The sequence below is a fragment of the Ilyonectria robusta genome, assembly GCF_021365365.1.
Source record: "Ilyonectria robusta strain PMI_751 chromosome Unknown BGZ61scaffold_9, whole genome shotgun sequence".
NCBI lineage: Eukaryota > Fungi > Ascomycota > Sordariomycetes > Hypocreales > Nectriaceae > Ilyonectria > Ilyonectria robusta.
The window spans coordinates 73,189-92,797 of record NW_025764443.1 but is presented as its reverse complement, the minus strand read 5'-3'; the positions used below and the strand labels follow the sequence as shown (position 1 = coordinate 92,797).

Sequence of the window (19,609 nt, the reverse complement as noted above, 5' to 3'; positions counted from 1 at the left end):
CTCTTCGGCTACGGGAAGTTGCTAGGAACGCCAGTCAGCGTGATACAATGAATTGGGTACATGCGTACCACAGCTGCACATGCCGTGTACCGTGCGGCTTACACACGAGAGATGTGATGATGGCCAGAATGGTGGACGCGCCCTTCGCAGGCAAACCCCTTCACAGGCCTCGCACCAAACAACGCAAATCATGCCATTGACCAGCGCTACTCAGCAAATCTCCCGCGCCTTGTCGCTTCTCAATAGACATGGGGCCTCAGCTCGCCACATGGCCCAGACCGGAGCCAAGCCCATGCGGGGTCCATGTGTTAGTGCTATTGCGTCGCCCAGGCTAATTTTAGTTATGAGGGATTGAGACACAGCTGAACCGCTACTTATATGTGCCATTTCGGCCACCTCCGACTCTTCGCTGTGGACATGATATTGGAATCGAGCTATTGAATCGGTATTGTGACCATTGACGGGGTGAGGCGAGTAACGTGGCCCATTGAGATATCGATTCTGTCACCTGGACCGTCGTCTCGTCTGGCTTGACACCGACGTCCGAGAACGGAAGGGGAATCCTGCGGCAATCAGATCTCGCCATTGAGTAGCGTGTCTGGACTGAGAGCTTGAGACCGTAAGCACTCTATTTTCCAAAATATTTCCAAGGCGGGAGGCGAGCTCACCAGGGGCAGCAGGAAAGGTTTGCGCCGCGAAGACGAGGAGGTTTCGTCGCTCGTCGCACGACGTGTATACTACTTATCATCGTTTGGCTCCCTGAACCGACGCGGGCTTTTCAATTCTAAGCGCATCAACCGAAGGCAATCATCTCCTTCCCCGCTTCACCCTATCTTCAAGACCGGTTCTCTGAGCATTGGGGGACAGTCCCATCCGACGATGCCCATCAAATCCCGATTCTCAGTGCCGGTTCCCAACTGCTCCATCCAGCAATGGGTCTTCGGGTCTCCTTCCGGGCCTCTTCCCGACAAGAAGGCCTGGATTGATGCTGACCGGCCCGAGACTCACTTCTTAACATACGCCCAAGGCCGGCTCCTTGCCAAGCGCATTGCGGTCGGTCTAATAGATGACGGTATCAAGCCGGGCGACCGCGTGTTGCTCTACTCCGGGAACAGCATCTTCTTCCCCGTCATTGCAATGGGCGTCTGGATGGCCGGGGCCGTCTTCACGGGAGCAAATCATGGGTACGTAGCCCGCGAATTGGCCTTTCAGCTAAATGATAGCGGGGCTTGTGTGATGATCGCAGCAGAGAGCAACTTCGACGTTGCGCTAGAAGCAGCAACCCAAGTCGGTATGAACCATGATCGAGTATTCATGTTCGATTCTACACTTCCAGACTCTTCAGAAGTCGAGGCGAAGCCTCGGGAAGGCAGCAGACATTGGACAGAACTGATCGCATCTCAAACCCTGGGGGATAAGTTCTTCTGGGCTGAACCAGAAGACTCGAAGAAGGTGACTTGCGGCCTCAACTACAGTTCAGGAACGGTATGGCACATATCCCCCTTCTCATTCTCCACCATACATTACTAACAGCCAATCCAGACTGGTGTTCCAAAAGGTGTCGAGATATCGCATTACAACCACGTCGCCAACGGCGTTGGCGCAATCCATTTCAACCAACTGGACCCCGAGTACAAGAACAAGACAAGCCGCGCTGCAGCTCTCTGCTTTCTCCCCATGTCTCACGCCTTCAGTATGGGGTATTTTATCAACTACCTTCCCTACGAAGGCGTTCCCGTTTACGTCATGCCCTCCTTCAACTTCCCCAAAATGCTGGCTCACATCCAAGCATTCCGCATCACCAAGCTCTTCACCGCCCCGCCAATCCTCGTACTCCTATCCAAACATCCCCTCGCCCGCCGCGCCGACCTCAGCAGCATTGAAATGATTGCATGCGGCGCTGCGCCACTGTCCAAGGATACTCAACGCGAGGTGAATAGCATGTTACCAAGGGGGGGCTCGATAGCTAAGCAGGGCTGGGGCATGACGGAAGCCACATGCATGGCCTTCTCTTGGGACCCGACGAGGCCATCCAATGCATCGGTCGGTGAGCTGGTAGCTAATTGCCAAGCTAAGCTAATGCATCTGGAGACGGGTGCCGAGATCACCAATGCCAACACGCCCGGCGAGCTGTGGCTCACAGGCCCGACCATCATGCGTGGGTACTGGCGCAATCCGGCCGCAACTGAGGAGGTACTCGTCACGGATGAGGACGGCACGCAATGGCTTCGTACCGGAGATGTTGCCCATGTGGAGGAGTTCGCACCGGGGACACTCTTCCACATTGTCGATCGAGTCAAGGAACTGATCAAAGTCAAGGGACTCCAGGTTGCCCCGGCCGAACTTGAGGCGCTTCTATTAGAACGGAATGATGTGGCCGATGCGGCTGTAATTGGTGTCACCATCAATGGCGAGGAAGTTCCCCGGGCATACGTCGTCAAGACACCCAACGCCAAGGACACCACAGAAGATGATATTGCCTCCTGGCTTGCCGCCCGCGTCGCACGGCACAAGCGGCTGGCAGGCGGAGTGGTTTTCATCGACGCCATCCCCAAGATCCCGGTATGTCTACTATCCGCGCTCCCATTCGTCTCACTTTCCTCCCTATTCTCTCTCCTGCATCCTGACTCCCGAGATGCCCAGCTAACTCCGAAACCACAGTCTGGCAAAATCTTGCGCAAGACGCTTCGCGAACGAGCGAAGCGGGAGGTTTGTAAAGGCGGAGAGGTGCGGCCCAAGCTGTGAGTTGGCGGCGCCTTGTACGAGCCTACTAATCCGTGTGGTTTCTTCCCGCAGGACGTGACTCTTGACACGTCTGCACTTCGACTGTAGCACACAAAGTGGAATCCGGTGGAGGGGCGGAAGTGGAGGTGGTGTGTGTGATTCTTCTGAGTGCGTTTGCTGCAGGTGGTGCATTCGTGAGTTTGTTTATATGACAGTGTTGTATTATGAGATACATGGATAGTAATGGGTCTTAAGGAGGACGGGATATCATCAGCCATCATTTATCATAATCGTTCTGTTTCTATCTGATACAATTGATCAAGTCTCGTGTATCGAAAACAAGGCATCCGCAGTCATAGACTCCTTTACTCGACGATCAACGCCCGTATCTCCTCCAGTAATGTCGTTGGCAGGACGGTTCCCTGGGCCCTCTCAGCCCTCCCGGCATCGATGCGGAACTCAGCAGGAAGCTCTACGCCACCTGAACGTCCCAGTATCTCCTCAGCCACAGCGATGCCGCACCGAGCCGTAACTGGCATGCCGTGGCCAGTATATCCGGCGCTGATCCAGAGCCCGTCGGCGCCACCCAGCCCGGTTGGGACGCGGCCGACCCAGGGGTGCCCGTCCCGCGAGTACCCCATGATACCCGTCCACTCGTACGCAGCCGCGAGAGTCGCGTCCTCGGGCTGACCCGGAGTCTTCAGCTTCACAGCGTGTTGCATGGCGGCACGGAGCTGGCGGCCCACGGTGGCGTCGACGTCGTCATCGCGCGAGACGCCGACCTGGCCATCCTCCACGCTAAGCCGCTCGCCACCGAGGATCAGCTCGCCGGTAGGCCGTTGGACAAGGTAGTCATCGCCGCCGGGAGCCACCCAGACATGGCTATGCTCCAGTGCTGGGCTATCAGCGGGGGGCTTCAGCGCGCAGACCTGGCCGCGGACGGGAACAAGCAGGCCGCTAAGCTGGGGGAGTAGACGGGACGTGTAGGCATTGGTGGCCAGCACGACGGTCTTTGCAGTGACTTGGCCACGAGCTGTATGGAGGACCCAGGTGTCATCGACACGCTGAAGACGCTCCACGGGCGTCTTTGTCTGGAGGTTGAAAGTCTCGGGGCCATGCTCGGCAAGGAGGCGCTCCAGCACCCAGGCCACGAGCTTATAGGGCCACAGCTTTGCAGCACTGGGCTGGTACACGGCAGCAAAGGCCTCTGGAACCCGGAGCTTCTGCAGCTCGTCCTGGTCAGTAACGAGGGATGCCTCGTCGGTGAGGTCGGGGAAGTCCTTCTTGAGGCGGTTCAGATGCTTGGTGACCAAATCGAGCGTCTCCCGGTCTGGGAGCGTATGGACGCCGCCAACAGTTTCCCAGTCACAGGAGATGTTGTGCTCTGCGACGAGGTCTCGTAAGAATCTATACGTGGCCAGCTCGAAGCGGGAGATGTGCGGTGGGGCGGCGTAGATGAGAGGTTGACAATGGCCGCCGTTCTGTCATTGTCGAGATTAGCCAGTGTTCTTCTTGAATCTCAATCTCAATCATGTTGGCATGGCATCGAGAGTCTCCAATTCCTCGGACTTCAGGCTCTAGACCTCAGATCTACAAGGTAAAACTCACCCGTCCTGTGGCCCCCCAACACGCCTCTCTCGCCTCAAGCATCAACACCGACCTGCCGCCATTGACAAGCTCCCGTGCCGCAAACGCCCCCGTGATGCCGCTGCCCACAACAACTATGTCCGCAGCCGCCGGGAGCTCCTGTGTCGTTCGGTGCCCCAACAGCGTCTGGGATGGCTCTTGGTGCCAGTACGACTTGGTGCTCTCCGCACTGGGCAGGTCTGCCTGTTGCTCGAGCAGTGTAGCGACGGTCATGGTGAAACGTAACGAATACGTCCTCTATAGCGAGGCGAGTTGCTTTCTTATCGGAAACGCCGAGATCGGTCCAATCTGTATCTCAAAGAGCTTGGTGTCCTGGTAAACAAGTGATGTATACTGTGTTCTTTATCAATTACCCAACTACTCCGTAACTACCTCAAGGTCATGCGAGCCCCGCGCGAATCTTCGGGTATACGCGGTGCCTGATCGACACCCTTTATCTCTGTCCCGCTTTGTCATCCTCCACGATCCAATTATTTCAACCATCATATCACAAAGGGCAATATCATTTTTAGTAACAGGTTTCATGGTTGAGAACTGGTCATATCATATTCATGCCATTTCGTCGTCAGAATCGTCATCAACAATCAAATCAGCTCGCCTCCAGGTGCTCTTCGAGATCCTGGATGCTGCTCTAGCAACTGGTCATCCCAATACCTTCCAGTGCCCTTCCAATACCCTCCACTCCCACCATTATTTATATAATCTACATGGTTCCGCCACGAGGCCTCAAAGTCTCTCGTGCTCTCCTTCATTTGCTCTTTCGTCTTTCTGGCCTCAGCCTTCTTTTTGTCTTGTCCTCCTCTCCGCAGTCTTCTTGCAGATGATCACCCAAACTCCTGCGTATCTGGATTATTACCCCTGGTAACCATGTAATTCCAACATGTCTAATCCTTCAAATGTAATTCATACACGCAATCTCGGTCTCGAGATGCAAATAGCAATGTAGCCCGTAATGACCACGCATCGTCATAACGTGCGGGTACCTCAATCAGGTCATGCAACTATGCTGGCTGGATAAAAATAGAAAAAGGAGGTCGCTCCAGTCGTCGTGTCGAAGCTATGCTGCCAGAAACCAAACGTTTTCCGACAGAAGCATAGAACGGCCGAATAAACAGAACGCCTAGCAGGCAACAGCCTCCTGCTGTCGTCCAGATGTCGTAGTATCGTCGTATCGTGTCATGGTAGAAAGTCTAACCATGTGCAGCAAGATGTGATGTTTTCTCCAAGTCGCTTCAGTCGCCAATCCCACCGCCGGAATCACGTATCCACTCATACGTATTCCAGCACAGGAACCAATAATTCCAACGCCTATACAGGCCAATCAGGCGCTCATGATATCCAGAGGGGTGTGTAATCACCCAGCTCGTCGCATCTTGTCGCGTTGTGCTAGATCTCTTCAAACATCCGTCATTTCCGTGTCACTGTCCACAGCGATAGACACAGGGAACAGCTCAGCAGGACCCCAGCATCCTTCGTACACCGTCGCAGGGGCAGCGCGACGATCGGCTACCCATCGGAGTCCCTCGAGCTCCAGCACTTGTTGCACAGAGGATCGATCTTCAGGCTCCTGTGCCGTCATCCATCGAACGACGGAGTCAAGAGAGCTAGGATCGAATGCGTTGACCATGAAGTCGGGAGGATGCTCCATCTCCGATCGCTTAAATGAGCCGAATAGGTTGCTGGGGTCGTGTGTCTTTCCGCTCGAAAATTCGTCGCTATGAACAGATTCGGTAGGGTTGCCAGCAGCGTCTCGCTGGACCTCAATCGACGGAGTCCAGGTGAGGCTAGGCACTTCCGAAAGGTCACCCGATCTTAAGGCAATCCATGTGGGACCGTTGTCCGGCAGCACGACGTTGGCTGCGGTTTCCAGAATGATGAGGCCAAGAGAAAAGACATCGGCAGATTGCCCGACCTTGCCTTTCAGCATCTCGGGCGCCATGTATTCACGGTCACCCTCGACATCGACTCCATGAGCAGATGTGCATGCCTGGGCGAGGCCAAAATCGCCGATCTTTAGAGTTCCCTCAAAAGTGACCAGAATGTTTGCTGGCTTCAGATCGAGATGCATGAAACCAGCCTCGTGGATTTCCTTCAATCCCTAAATCGATGTTAGCTTCCAACGAGTCGCAAATTGTCAAACCATTCACATACCAAGGAGAGGTCCTGCAGCACCTTGAAGATGCGGAAATCGTCCAATCGCCCTCCCCGTCCGACATTTCCCAAGAACTTATCAAGAGTGCCTTCCTCGCAAAATTCGGTCTGGATATACAGATGAAGGTTGTGTTCCCATTCATCAATGTACTTTACCACGTGGTCGGCGTGGCATAGAGCCTTCAAGATCTGGGCTTCTCGGAGTTTCGTCTCTCGGTCTTTCGGGCCCTGATAAGGCTGCTTGCTCTTCTTCACGGCAAAGACCTCGCCCTTTACCGGGCTACGTGATCTCTCACTAGGAGTCGTCGAAATCAATGTATCAAAGGCCACCTGTCGGTGGTCTACCTTCGTCACTCGGTAAACAGTTGAAAATTCGCCCTTGCCAATCTGGTCAACCTTGTCGAACCTGGAGTAGAGGCTGGTGTCAATATCAACATTGCTCGTGCGGATGTTGATGGGAGTGACGAGGAGGCTTGTGGAAGATCGGAAATCTCGCCCAGCTGTTGGGGTAACTGGGGGCGGCATGTTGTCTGAATAGCTGTCGCCTGCCTGAGAAATAGACAACCGGCTTGTGTCCAAGGGCAATAAACTCTCCTGGGGTGTTTGTGGAGTTCGTCGACCATCAACAGGACTCGCTGAATCAACAATATTCATCTTAGCATATACTTCTTGTGTAGAGAGGGAACGGGATATAGAAACCGCGCTTAGAGGCGCCGGAGGACAAACGCCTCGTCGGGCTCTTGAGCGGCTGAACGAAGAACAGGAAATGCCGATTGTAGGATACTTCCCACATTCGACGGGAGCCAATCGATATGATGTATCATTCGGTGTGCTTGACAAGATTGGTTTCTCGAGGGTCGACTTACAGGTTGATTCTCGGGAAATGATGGGACGGACAGCCGATGTAGGAGGCAAGGTTCGGTTGGCACTAGGGCTCTCGAGCGAATGTTCGCTGACATTGCTGAGATTGCTCAGGCTGGGAGTCATAGAATTCTTCGTCGGGGTAGGAGGGGCATCACCCTCTAGGGAATTGGAGAGATCAATGCATTCCCCAAAGAGCCTCGGCTCCTCACCATCCAGACTCAGCACACTACCACGACGTGAGCTTCTAGAGTTGCCGCGCTGGAATATGGCCAATCCCTTTCCAGGGTTTCCAAAAGTGTTCGGTGCCTGGCCAGATATGGGGTTAAAAGGAGTGGAAGGGAGGCCGCCAAAAGAGTTTCGGTTGTTACCCCTCTTCTTCATGGCGCTGCCGGCGGGTGGTGGGAAAGTAGCGAATGGGTTTGAATGCTTCTTGCATGGAGTGTCGGGAGGGGCCATTTTTCTGTCGGCCTCCTCCTCAGGGTTGCGGTTGACCTTTGATATAAGGCCAGTCGAGCTGAAGGCTCCCACCCACAGCTGCGACTTGTTAGGGGTGGCCATCGACCTCATAGGATCATTTGAACGTGTCGGCCTCGTGGCATTGAGCGGCAGAGATCTAGAAAATGGATGGGGTCTCGGGCGATCAGAAACCCTTGGCGCAGGCGCAAAAAATGGCGCCTCCTCAGTGATACTACCCCCAGATGAGGAGGTGGACAAGGTCTTTGAAAGAGGGTGGGGTTGATGGATTTTGTTGTCCATCAGGTAGCTAGGCGGGTTGGAAGCGGGGGTGGTTGAGGTTGAGAAAGGACTGTCCCGAACGTGTGGAGGGACGAATTGGTCCATGGAGAGACGAGGTCGACTGCGGACTGGTGAGAAGTCGGCGCTGATTTGAGCCAGCTGTCGCTCGCCCGTTCGCCGACCCAAAGATCCCCGTTCGCCATATCTTTGCTGGAGGGTCGACTTTCGCAAAGAGGATGACCGCTTTGGAACATTGGCGGTCGGCGTGGGGGAGGGCAGTGGGTCGCGAAGAGGTGCACCACCAGCACCTGAAAGTTCATATTCAGAACCAGAGTCTTCATGAATGGAGAAGCTCTGAGAAGAGGTGGTGTTGGATCCAAAAATATTCTGGTCCTCATTCTGGACCAGACCCGTGATTCCGTGCAAACTCCGCCGCTTAGCCACGGGGCTTCCTTGGCTGGGTTGGTCCAGATTCATGGTCGCATCACTGCGCTTCAGTGAACCGGTATTTGAAACCATGTAGTTATCGCTATTGTTGTTGGCGTTGGTGTCGAGGGCGTTAAAAGCGGACGGTGACGACCCAGAGACGTCCAGATGAACACTCTGTCGCATGTCGCAACTCTTGCGCCGGGTGGGGCTAGACGCTACCAGGGCGAGGTTCTCCTGTCCTGGTGAGCCGGGAGTGGAGGAGGGTGTCGTGGATGGCAGGGAATTGCCGTTGTCCGGTGCGTTGATAAGCGCTCTCTTCAAGGGACTCTTGGGCGATGCACGTGCTCGTGTAAGAGGTCTTGAGGGTGAAGACTTCTTTGCGGAGCGGAGCGAAAGCCTGACACTGGGGCGGAAAGGTGTGCCAAATATTGACTGGTGAGGGACAGATGCGTGGTTGGAGGATCCGAAAGGCGGGGCCGACCGGGTGTTTGATGGGAGAGGTTGCTGATGTTGTGGTGTTGAGCCGAAACGCCGGCAGGGCGACTGTGGGGAGGTATGTTGTGAGCCTTCAAAGCCCTCCGAGCTTTGTGAGTTGGTTCGCGTGATAAACTTTGAGGGAGATCTGGACATGGAGCGTCGCAGAGTGCGTACGGCCGATGTTACATCGATCTGGTGAGCGTGCGTTGGTGACGGAAGGGCGAGGGTGCCGCCACTACTGTTGGAGAAGGACATTGTGAGGGCGTGGAATGCGAGAGGATCGGGGCTATCGCGGGTAATCGGGGGCGAGGAATGCCCACGTAAGCAAGGCTAGATATATGCGTGGGAATCTTTTACCAGTTGATCAGAGGTAAAAGGGGAACAGGGTATCCGGCTGAAGTGGTGATTCGCAGCCGGGATCTCAAGTGTTTTGTCGATATGAGGTGGTGATTGTGTGCACGCGCGTCGCAAGGCGAGAGAGTAGTGACTCGAGACGATACCCAACAAAATCCCGAAGCACAACCAGTCTCACTGGGAAGCCGTAGGTCATATCATGACTTTGCAAAAAAGGCAGGCTCGGACGCTAGAGAGGCAGAGGATGCTGGGAGGTGCAGGCTGCAGTCAAACCGGAGACAGGCAGGCAGGCGGCAGGCAGGCAAGGAGGCAGCTTCGAAGGTGAGAAGAAAGGTGAGGTGAAGGTGGAGGGATTGAAAGACGGGCACTGGGAGGTTGGAAACTCGTCGGGCGGTGGAGGCGGCAGTAGTCGTGGTCTTCGTTGTCGTCGTGGCGGGAGTATGAGAAAGAAACAGGGGCAATTAGACCATGGCGCAAACGCTTCCTAACGTAGCCCAATATCTTTCGTTGTCTTGTCGTCGCGAGCCCAGAAACCAAACCAGAGACCCCTCGTGTGGCGGCAGTTGGAACCGTAACCCTTCTCAGGGCATTACGTGGATCCGGGACGGGTCTGGTGACTCAGGATATCGAGTCGAAGGGAAAACGACTGGCAGTGGCGAATCGGGCTGGTATGCAGGTGGTTTGTTTGGAAAGTTGGCAGATGGTGTGGGAGGAATTGGGGGACTGGTCGACGACTACTGGCGCTGGGACAGAACTGGGTCGTGTAGGAGTCGAGAGTTGGGGACGGCGCGTGCGACGCTCTACTAGGTGGTGCTGGTAGGGGGCAGGGGGTGGGCACCATGGGTTCCAGGATTGGCAGCGGGCAGTTTGGGGCAAGGCAAGAACGCGGTGGAGGCAGCAGGCAAGCCGCACGCCAGGTGCAGGTGCAGGCGCAGGTGCGGGTGGACGGACGAGACAGGGCAGGGACGGTGGAGAGCACCGGGCCACGGGACACGGGACGCGGGAGACAGGCCCAGGAGAAGCCACGGGGGGTGCTTGGGAGTGCAAATTGGTGCGCGCCTGCCATTGTGCGCGCCCAAGAGGTGACGCATTTGTTTACACGGTTCCCGTATATGGTCTAGCGTGACACGTCCAGAGCGCGTCTGTTTGGACAGGGGGGTGGGCGCTGGGTCCTTCCGGCCCCCTCTGCGCTCCTGCCCCCTCCTGGGGGCTGTTGGGGCCCCCCTGTTGGGCCATGGCGCCGCGGCTGGTCCCCCGTGGCCCCGCTGTGGCCCGCACACGCCTTCCACTCTTGGCGCCATGGTCCCGTTCCATCGAGACAGACATTGCATTCCCCCGCTGTGTGAGTCTTCGCCTACCTACTTGCCGCCACCGTTGCGACCTACGACAGTCGGCGGCCAAACAAACAACCAAGCCCGCGCAGGTCGCACGTTCTCGGCCAGGTCGCTGCCGCTGTTCGCGCCATTTGTGCAAAGTTACATGCTTATACCGACTTCCTCTCAGGTACGAAAACAAGCACGAGGACCAGATAACAGCCTGAGCCCGAAACGCACCAGAAACTCGCACCCAAGCAAGTCGCATCTCCCTCCGATGCCATTCTCTCACCCCATACCTCTCAGCCAGACTCCTGGGAGTCCCCTGGAAGACCCCTTGGAAGAGGTCGTTGGAATCACTAGAGGCTGGCAAGCTGGGAAGCTGGTCAGGGCTCAGGACGGGAGGACCCCTGGGCACAGGCGCTGAGATGCGCCCTGTGGAGTGCCAGATGGGGTGTAAGAGCGCTGGGGACGTGTCAGTGTCGCTAGGGGAGGTCGGATGGGAGTCTTTGGAGGAAAGGCCTCGGAAGCGAACGTCGCAACTCCCAGCAAGAGGTGGAGAGTGACGAGGGTTCCACGTCGTCTGGCGCCGGCCCTGGCTTGCGACCGATCAGCCATGACATGGCATGGCATGGCATTGGGACGAGATGGGATGGGCTAGGATGACACGAGACATCGCTCTCTCGTCACGATGCCTGCAGCTTCTCGCGTGGTCGTGAAAGAATAGACGCTCGAGCCGCTAGCCGGATCACAGGCGACAAGCAACTGGCGACTGCGGCCTGGCAGTGCAAGAGGCCCTGTCTCGGCATTCTTGATTCTCACGATTCCCACCTGTTCGCTACCCACAGGATTCTTCTTATCAGCGTCATGATCGCCATTGCCTCATCCCCTCATCCCGGGCATTGTTCAGCTCCAGTCAGACTTAAACTTGGTCGTAACATCGACCCCGATCCCTTGCTTGTGCTTCGTACAGCAATTGATTGCCCCTCTCCTCCGCCACTGGCCAACTCATCATCGGGCATCAGCATCCCCATTAACCCCATCCATCCCCCCTCCCATATCACTCATCCATCATCCATCTCCATCACAATGCGCCGGGTGCAATGACGCGCAGCGAATCCTCTTGATCAAAACAAACAATACATTATCCCCTTTTCACTCCACTGTTATTCGAACTAGCTGGCGGTGGTAATTTGGCATTTGATTATGCCTCTTTATGCTCGCCGGCCCATGTCATCTCGCTTCTTCTGGAAGAGTCCGGGGGTAGCCCCGCCAGATCCGAACCACGCTCACACTACCCTCGTAGCCCATCTTTGTCCAAATCAAAGTTATCGCTCCCAAAGATGGGATTCCCCAGCAAGTCTTTCGGACGACAGGCCACCAATAGCTGATGTCTCCGGCATTTGGGTTCTGCCGCCGCATCTTGGTGTCTTGCCCCGTGCTCTGTCGATGGTGTCCGAAGATGACGACTTACACGGATCAAATCGCTGACACCTAAATATAACAGCGTCCAATGCACAATCTCCCCGCTCGTCAGGGAGCACAATCAGCACATGCGATGACTTGCACTAACGTAGGCGCATGTACATGTACGGGCGCGACCGGGCCTCCCTCCTTGCACAAGCGAACTCGTTGACCGCCTGACTGGTTGCATATTTTATGGGACGCCCACTGCAGCTAACACGGCTGCTGAAGCACACCGCACAAGTTTTGCGGCTCAGTGAAATGGACCCCTACGGTATTAATATTAGAAGGGGTTGTACGTACGAGCGGTCTGTTCAGAGTTCTCCAGGAGTATTCCCCTGACCCCTTTCATGAGGTCTTTTTCTCGGGAGACATTGATGTTGTTAGTCCTCGTGTTGAGTTCGTTTGCGGGAGTTGTCCAGGATCTCCTTTTCACAACTCCTGCCGAAAACTACGCCTCCACAATAGATTGTTAGGCGCCATCATGCGCCCCGTTACATTTGGCCGTACGAGCTGGATGCACGCAAGCGCGCCGCTCTCCGAAAGAAAGAAACATGACGCATGGTGGGTTGATACTCGTCTGACCAGAACTGCGGCCAAGTGGACATGGCGAGGGCTTGGTTACCCTACACTCGAATCATCGTGGGCATCTGCCGGCCACCATATGTTGGCCACGCTGGCACTCAAACGCACCCAAGCGGGTCATATCACATACTCAGCCCGCATCGCATGGGCGCTTGCATCACGGAGGTAAGACTATGTACAGCGGCTTGGCCATTCGGAGTCTTCATTGGATGGACTCGACCAATGTTTGTAGATAGTCAGACTCGGGTTTGGAGTCCAGAACCAAGCTCCGCTCTCTACGTATGGACAACAAATCTATTGAGCGGTGGAGATGAGAAAAGCCCCCGTAGTCGAAGGGTGAAGTAATGAATGGTATGCCTTCCTTGCCGGGGGCTGCGATATCAGATAATCAGGGTTCATATTGATTTTACAAAATGCCATCCCTGACCCCTATGGCGCCCACTATTTCAAAGCCACATGCTCGGCGGCCCGGATTCACTTCTCAGACTTCCCCGCACACAAAGTGGCACATGTCTGATCAATAAAGTTCCATATTCTCGAGATGAACGAGTCCGTTGGGCGGCTAGATCTGAGTCAGTACCCGGGCTTCAGGGGCTAAATAAGATCCGATCGTAGTGTAGGTTAGGGAAGGGAGCACACTCACTGGTATGAACTGTCTCAATCTCACGCCGGCCTCCCTAAACACCTGTGCTGTCTCCCTGTCCATGCTGTAGCCGTGAGCGTAAACAACCTCACTAATCCCGACTTGACAGATTTTGATACTGCATGTCAGACACGGACACGTGTCGCAGTACAGAACTGAACCCTCCCGGATCCTCTCTCGCCCAGCCTCGAGGAGGGCGTTCTCTTCGGCGTGGATGCACAGACAAGTCGATAGTCCGACACCCGAGCTGTTACCCTCGTTGCATCTTGGGCACCCTCCCTCAGCGCAATTCTGCAGTCCCCTTGGTGTTCCATTATATCCCGTGCTGATAACCCTGCGCTCCCTCCCCACAAGGACGCATCCAACCCTGCGCTTCATGCAATTGGAGCGGTGCGCGGCCAGGGATGCCAGTGCCATAAAGTAGTTATCCCAGCTAGGGCGGAGGCGATCGGGGTTAGGGATGTCCAGCTTCCCTAGGGTAGCGTAGAGATGCGCTAGAGACGTCGATGTGTTGAGCAGTCTCACGGCCGCCCTCGAGATGAGCTGTGACAAGCCCGTGTGAGGATCGTACAAATGTGTATCGCTCCGGGCGACAAATTCCTCGAGACTCATCTCGGGCTTGCCAACCTGCATAGCACGCTCTTGGTAGCGATGCCAGCGGACGGTCAGTGGGGCATCGACCGACAGGAGGAGGAAGAATGGGCGTCGGACGAAGACATCAAGGGCAGCCTCAGTGGGGATGTCGGTGGTCACGAAGCGGCTTCGCCAACGTTTTGTCACGAAGTCGAGAAGTTCTTCAGGGGTGGAGAAGGTGTGAGGTTGAGCTCGCAGGGCGAGTGTAGTCTCAGATGATGATTTGGTGTCATTCTTGGTGGTGAGGCCGGTCGTGATTGAGGCGCCAGAGAAAAGTTCCGGACCAGATGGCGTTTTTGGCTGCTTGTCGGTCTCAGAAGCGGCCGACTCAGACTCCGAGTCTCCTAGCGACGGAGGAGGAGATTGCAAGTAGAGATGCCGGAAGCCGTGATGCTCGACCAGATATTGAGCCACAGTCTTTTTGCCGGAGCAGATGCCTATCGGTGGAATGAGATGTGAGCGGTGTGTGCAAATTGCGAATAGATGAGGTCTTACGACGTACCACCGCAGATTCCGATGAGCATTGTGACGATAGGCACGGGCAGTTCTCTGAGGCTGGTTAGGGGAAAATGAAGAGATGTTTGGTTTAGCCGTAAATCTTGGCTAGATTTTGGCGAGGTCGTTCGCTTTGAGACGCGACTCAGCGACAAGCGCGTTCTTAGTCGTCGTCTGCACGTGTGGGGTTGCGTTTCCGGCCGTGGATTCTGGAAGCGCAGCCGGATAAGTGCAGGAGGAACTGTAGGCCGTCTACAAAGCGGCCGTCTTACGTCGACCAGGTCACGGCCGGATCGATCTTACGAACCCAAAAAATCGGGACCGCAAATCAAATACCTTGCAGCCGCATCCGAAATCATCGAGCTTCTCCCCGCCTTTGTGGCCTGTCTAAGAAGCTTTGTTGCTGGTAGTGAGGACCCATCGTGGTTCAGAGATGGTATCTAGACTGACGAGCTATCACCGCTTTGATTATCCATGGGTGGGAAAATAAAACAAATAAGACCCCGGTAAATTTCAGAGTAAGATAGTCCGACATGTTTACCTGATTATCAAGACGACCCCTTTTCAACATACTTGGGTCTGTATCACAGCCAAGTGTCCCGATGTAAGGATACCTACCTTACTGGACGAATGCTTAGCGGCATCCTGTAGAACAGTAACCTCGGGAGCTGTGTTGGACAGCACTCTGCACTAAAAGATACAATGACCGAGTCCTCTATGTTACTCAAGGACCCATAGGCGCAAATGTGATTTATTTCTTTGTTGAATTTGTAGTCAAAGGGTCCTCGTGCCCTTCTTCGCCGCTACTCCTACCTATATTCGGTTCCGTCTTCCGCCTTTGGTCCGTTTGGTGGGGCAGGGTTGGCTGCCTGGTGGTCTACGTACCCCGCGGCGGGGCGGCACCTGCTCGCCGACACTACATCATCCGCGCCTACCTTGTGATGTATGACCTTCGTCAAATGACAGTCACTCTTTGTCAGCCGTCACTGTTCCTGTAGCCTCATCAACTGCCCTCCTTGCGCTCTCCTCTCGCCTTATGCATCTTGTTCTCACCTCGCATCCTCATTCTTGAACCGCCGAAGCGACCCCGTCGTGCCCTCGTGTTTCCGACCCCTCCCCGCGTCCACTTGCGCCCGTGCCCTCGTCGCGATATCGACATCTGCGCCCGACCGGCGAGACCCCGACCAAGATGGCCGCGCCTCTGCAGTTTGCGACCTTTACATCCGAGATAGAGCTGCCCTTCTACTCGGCGCTCTTTGGATCCAAGCTCGACTACGACAAGCTCGACGACTCCGCCCGTGGTGTTCTCGGCCTCTATGAACCTCGCATAGAGACTCCCGAGGCTAGTTGTCGCATGCAGATTCTGGGAAACGCGTTGACGAGCAATAAGTATGCCCCCCTTGTCGTTTTGCGCATTCCTCTCATTGACGATTGCAGAACTAATGAGCCCAGTCCACCTCTTGGGACTATCAGGGCCGAAGGTATTATTAGAAATGTGAACACGCTGGAAGATTTCAAGAATATGGACAAGGCTGCCATGATAAAGACTGCAGGTCGTCAGGTACTTGGATATCCCCAACCGCGATCGTTTGGTACGCCGCTGACTCCCTTAGATCTGGGATGCGATCAAGGATGGTAGCATGTACTCCGTCCCTTCGCTGCTCTCATCCTTTGTGATCCTTTCGTATGCCGACCTCAAGAAGTACAAGTTCACATACTGGTTTGCCTTCCCAGCCCTCCACTCCGATCCGGCGTGGAAACGATCAGGTCCAGCCGAACGCTTCTCCCCCGACGAGAGCACCGCGCTTGTCGACAGAGTGGGAACATGGAGATATGAGAAGGATTCCCGCGAGCATGGCTTCTTTCTTGCAAAGAAGGTACGGGGACAAGACCCAGATAACATTGAAGACGCCGAGGTTTCCCAAACCCTACCTTTCCGGTGGGAGGTTGGCTCGCTACGAGAATTTGAAGAGGGATTCTTCAACCAAATCCCTGAGGAGGATCAGTACGTCGCGTTCGTCGACCCTTCCACTTATCCCGAGGGACCGGGGTGGCCCCTGCGGAATTTCTTGGTACTCATTCGACAACGGTTCCGCTTAACGAAGGTCAAGGTTCTGTGCTACCGAGATACCTGGGCTCGGAGGCATGAGGCAAGAAGCGTGGTCCTCCCTATCCAAATGGATACAGTACAGGACATGGACATTGCCGAGATGCCCAAGATTACCGGGTGGGAAAGATCGAGGAATGGCAAGCTTCAGGCTCAGCAGGTAAATCTGGGCGAATATATGGATCCCACCAAACTGGCCGACAGCTCGGTCGATTTGAACTTGAAACTCATGAAGTGGAGAATCGCACCGAACCTGGATTTGGACAAGATCAAGAACACAAAGTGTCTGCTTCTAGGAGCTGGGACTCTGGGGAGTTACGTTTCGAGAAACTTGATGGGATGGGGTGTCCGGAAGATTACATTTGTCGACTATGGCAGAGTTTCCTACTCGAACCCTGTCAGACAACCGCTGTTTGAGTTCAACGACTGTCTTGATGGCGGTAAGCAAAAGGCACCCCGAGCTGCCGAGGCGCTCAAGCAGATCTATCCTGGAGTGGAAAGTGAGGGTCATGCCTTGTCCGTTCCTATGCTCGGCCACCCCTTCACGGACGAATCCAAGACGCGTGCGGATTATGAGAAACTCGAGGCTCTCATCAACGAGCATGATGCCATTTTCTTGCTTATGGATTCGCGAGAGTCTCGCTGGCTCCCAACAGTAATGGGGAAAGCTGGTGGCAAGATTGTAATGAACGCTGCACTGGGTTTCGACTCGTATGTCGTCATGCGCCACGGGAGTGAAAGTAAGGAAGATGGGAAGATGTCACTTGGCTGCTACTTTTGCAACGATGTCGTTGCCCCCGCAGATGTGAGTCATTCCGTCACTGTCAATTTTGCCACCACCGCTGCTAACTCGACTTATAGTCAATGAAGGATCAGACCCTTGATCAACAATGTACCGTCACTAGGCCAGGAGTTGCAGCCATTGCCTCGGCGCTTCTGGTTGAGCTCTTGACGAGCTTGTTACAGCATCCACTGGGCAAAGACGCACCCGCCCCGCAACCGACCTCGGGAGTGATTCCCGAGAGAGATCCCCCGGATCACGCTCTGGGACTGGTCCCACATCAGGTTCGAGGCTATGTGTCGACATTCCAGAACATTGTCATTCGAGGACAGTCTTACGACAGCTGCAGCGCGTGTAGCCCGAAGATTATCGATGCCTTTCGGAAGAACGGTTGGGGCTTTGTCAAGCAAGCCTTGCAAGAGAAGGACTATGTGTTGGAGCTATCGGGCCTTGCTGAGGTGCAGAGAAGGGCAGAGGAGATGGCGGGAGAGGTTGACTGGGATGAAGAAGATGAATTAGCTGAAGAAGGGGAGGGAGAGCTGATCTAACAAGACACGAGAGTTCCTGGATATGGGGTTGAGAGCTGGGTTGATAGGTTTAGAGATGTAAGGCTTTGCGGGTCTACTGGGATTGGATAGATCCGGCGTTCGTGGGGTCGTTTACTATACGTGTTTATATATGGTGTTTGGAAGGACTTATGCGGTTGTCTGTTAGAGTATTGATTGGAGTGGTGTTCTTGGGCCCAATGCAATGCTTATTTCTCTGGGTTGTATCTGGTCTCCGTAATAATGTCCCATTTGCACTTATAGACGTTGAGATATGCGATGTTACCTACACTCCGCACCGTGACTTAAAACTGCTGTAGCTATCAAAATCTAAGCGCGGTAAATGTGTGAGGCTTACAACACTCGTATAGAGAATCGTCGACGGCAAATACAATCCGGCGATGGTCTTGGAATCACATAACGATAAAATTATAGCTAAAAATCTGCCGAGCTTATTTTCTTCAGTTAATGATTCCCCATGACATTTACGGCATGCACTGTGACAGTGTGTGGTAGTGCGGCAGTCCCAGATTCCTCGTGATTATGCTACCCTATAGGACCATAATGCTCTCGTGATCGACAGATGTAGGCACTTGCACATTCTGGTTAAAGGATATTTTCTCTTGGGAATCTTGAAGACTGCCTTATGCAGGGCAAATTTTAAACTATACATACTTGAATATAGAGGCCTGAATTCAAAGCATGCCTTGAGATTCTGTTCCTGTAATTGAACAAAAGAACTAATAAAATATGGCAATTGAGACCGACATATTAAGCCATTGAACACGTTCTTCCATATGGGCAAAGTACACAATAATTCAGCTGAGGCTCAGGTAAAATGGCTTACGACCATGTGCAAATATAAATGCTATTATTACATTGGTCTTCGTTTTACTTGGCTGCCTTTTTGTTAACGTGTATGGGGATGTGACCCAGGTACACTCCGAGCTGTGCTGTTGGATGCACCATGACCAAGTTAACTCGTCAAACTGTACTATTATAAATTCTATACCTCGGACTGGAGGACGGCGCAATGGAAATCCCACATATTCATTCCTAATCCAAATCCAATCCAACCAACCTCCAGGAGCTAGGCCATTGCCTTATCGCTGGCTCCGAAGCAACCTGACACGGCAGTTATGCGAACGGGACTGGTGCCGGGGTTGCGTCTCCACTTCCTCTAGCACCGCCACAGCATACGGGCAATCAATAATATGTCCCAATATGGAGATTGGGACATTTGCCATGTCGGCACTCTCGTCCAAGACCACAAGAATCAGCGCGGAAATTGCAGGGAAAATGGCATGGGAATAAACGTGCTTGCTGAACCATATTTCGTCTAGCCTATTTGGCAGATAACGCTATATCACCTTACCGCCTGAATTGCTATGAATGCTTCGCCAATAATATGGTTGGGTTTGGGCAACGTCCAAACCCCAGCCCCTCCGTATGTGCCGAGGCACCTCAACGAGTGACTGAAATGGCAGCTTTCAAAAGGCCGCTTCTCATTGTCTGATGGTCAAGCAAGGAAGAGAAAAGCAACACCGAGATATTTTCCGAGATAAAGTTATGGTATGGTATAATGTTGGATTGACGGGTATCGAGATAATTACTAAACAGTCCAGCGCGACGTTTGCCTTCAAAAGCCGATCCAACACACGC

At 54.3% G+C, this 19,609-nt stretch overlaps 5 protein-coding genes across 5 annotated transcripts; 2 read left to right on the top strand and 3 right to left on the bottom strand.

Annotated features, from left to right (window-relative positions):
- Positions 1 to 879: 879 nt before the first annotated feature.
- Positions 880 to 2,745, top strand: BGZ61DRAFT_351232 (uncharacterized protein; the record flags this gene model as incomplete). Its single annotated transcript, XM_046240317.1, has 3 exons — positions 880 to 1,485; positions 1,543 to 2,562; positions 2,662 to 2,745. 3 exons carry the CDS (start codon positions 880 to 882, stop codon positions 2,743 to 2,745), a joined length of 1,710 nt encoding a protein of 569 aa, XP_046104518.1.
- A 344-nt stretch (positions 2,746 to 3,089) lies between these two features.
- On the bottom strand, positions 3,090 to 4,584 carry BGZ61DRAFT_532011 (FAD dependent oxidoreductase; the record flags this gene model as incomplete). Its single annotated transcript, XM_046253811.1, has 2 exons — positions 3,090 to 4,205; positions 4,333 to 4,584. 2 exons carry the CDS (start codon positions 4,582 to 4,584, stop codon positions 3,090 to 3,092), a joined length of 1,368 nt encoding a protein of 455 aa, XP_046104517.1.
- Positions 4,585 to 5,767: 1,183 nt separating this feature from the next.
- On the bottom strand, positions 5,768 to 9,282 carry BGZ61DRAFT_477490 (uncharacterized protein; the record flags this gene model as incomplete). The annotated part of the gene is made up of 2 exons (XM_046248901.1): positions 5,768 to 6,469; positions 6,523 to 9,282. 2 exons carry the CDS (start codon positions 9,280 to 9,282, stop codon positions 5,768 to 5,770), a joined length of 3,462 nt encoding a protein of 1,153 aa, XP_046104516.1.
- Positions 9,283 to 13,196: 3,914 nt separating this feature from the next.
- On the bottom strand, positions 13,197 to 15,011 carry BGZ61DRAFT_232284 (putative dCMP deaminase). Its single transcript, XM_046238230.1, has 2 exons — positions 14,522 to 15,011; positions 13,197 to 14,456 (listed from the first exon to the last, which is right to left on the bottom strand). The coding sequence occupies exons 1-2, from the start codon at positions 14,541 to 14,543 to the stop codon at positions 13,306 to 13,308; spliced, it is 1,173 nt and encodes a 390-aa protein (XP_046104515.1). The 5' UTR covers positions 14,544 to 15,011; the 3' UTR covers positions 13,197 to 13,305.
- Positions 15,012 to 15,437: 426 nt separating this feature from the next.
- On the top strand, positions 15,438 to 18,217 carry BGZ61DRAFT_505859 (uncharacterized protein). The gene is made up of 4 exons (XM_046251848.1): positions 15,438 to 15,903; positions 15,952 to 16,075; positions 16,128 to 17,426; positions 17,483 to 18,217. The coding sequence occupies exons 1-4, from the start codon at positions 15,704 to 15,706 to the stop codon at positions 17,948 to 17,950; spliced, it is 2,091 nt and encodes a 696-aa protein (XP_046104514.1). The 5' UTR covers positions 15,438 to 15,703; the 3' UTR covers positions 17,951 to 18,217.
- The last annotated feature ends 1,392 nt before the right edge of the window (positions 18,218 to 19,609 follow it).

Coding starts and splice junctions, on each gene's coding strand:
- BGZ61DRAFT_232284 (XM_046238230.1), bottom strand. CDS start 14,543: ATGCTCATCGGAATCTGCGGTG. Junction 14,457..14,521: donor GCTCATCGGAATCTGCGGTG/GTACGTCGTAAG, acceptor TTCCACCGATAG/GCATCTGCTCCGGCAAAAAG.
- BGZ61DRAFT_505859 (XM_046251848.1), top strand. CDS start 15,704: ATGGCCGCGCCTCTGCAGTTTGCGACCTTTACATCCGAGATAGAGCTG. Junction 15,904..15,951: donor AACGCGTTGACGAGCAATAA/GTATGCCCCCCT, acceptor TGACGATTGCAG/AACTAATGAGCCCAGTCCAC. Junction 16,076..16,127: donor TAAAGACTGCAGGTCGTCAG/GTACTTGGATAT, acceptor TGACTCCCTTAG/ATCTGGGATGCGATCAAGGA.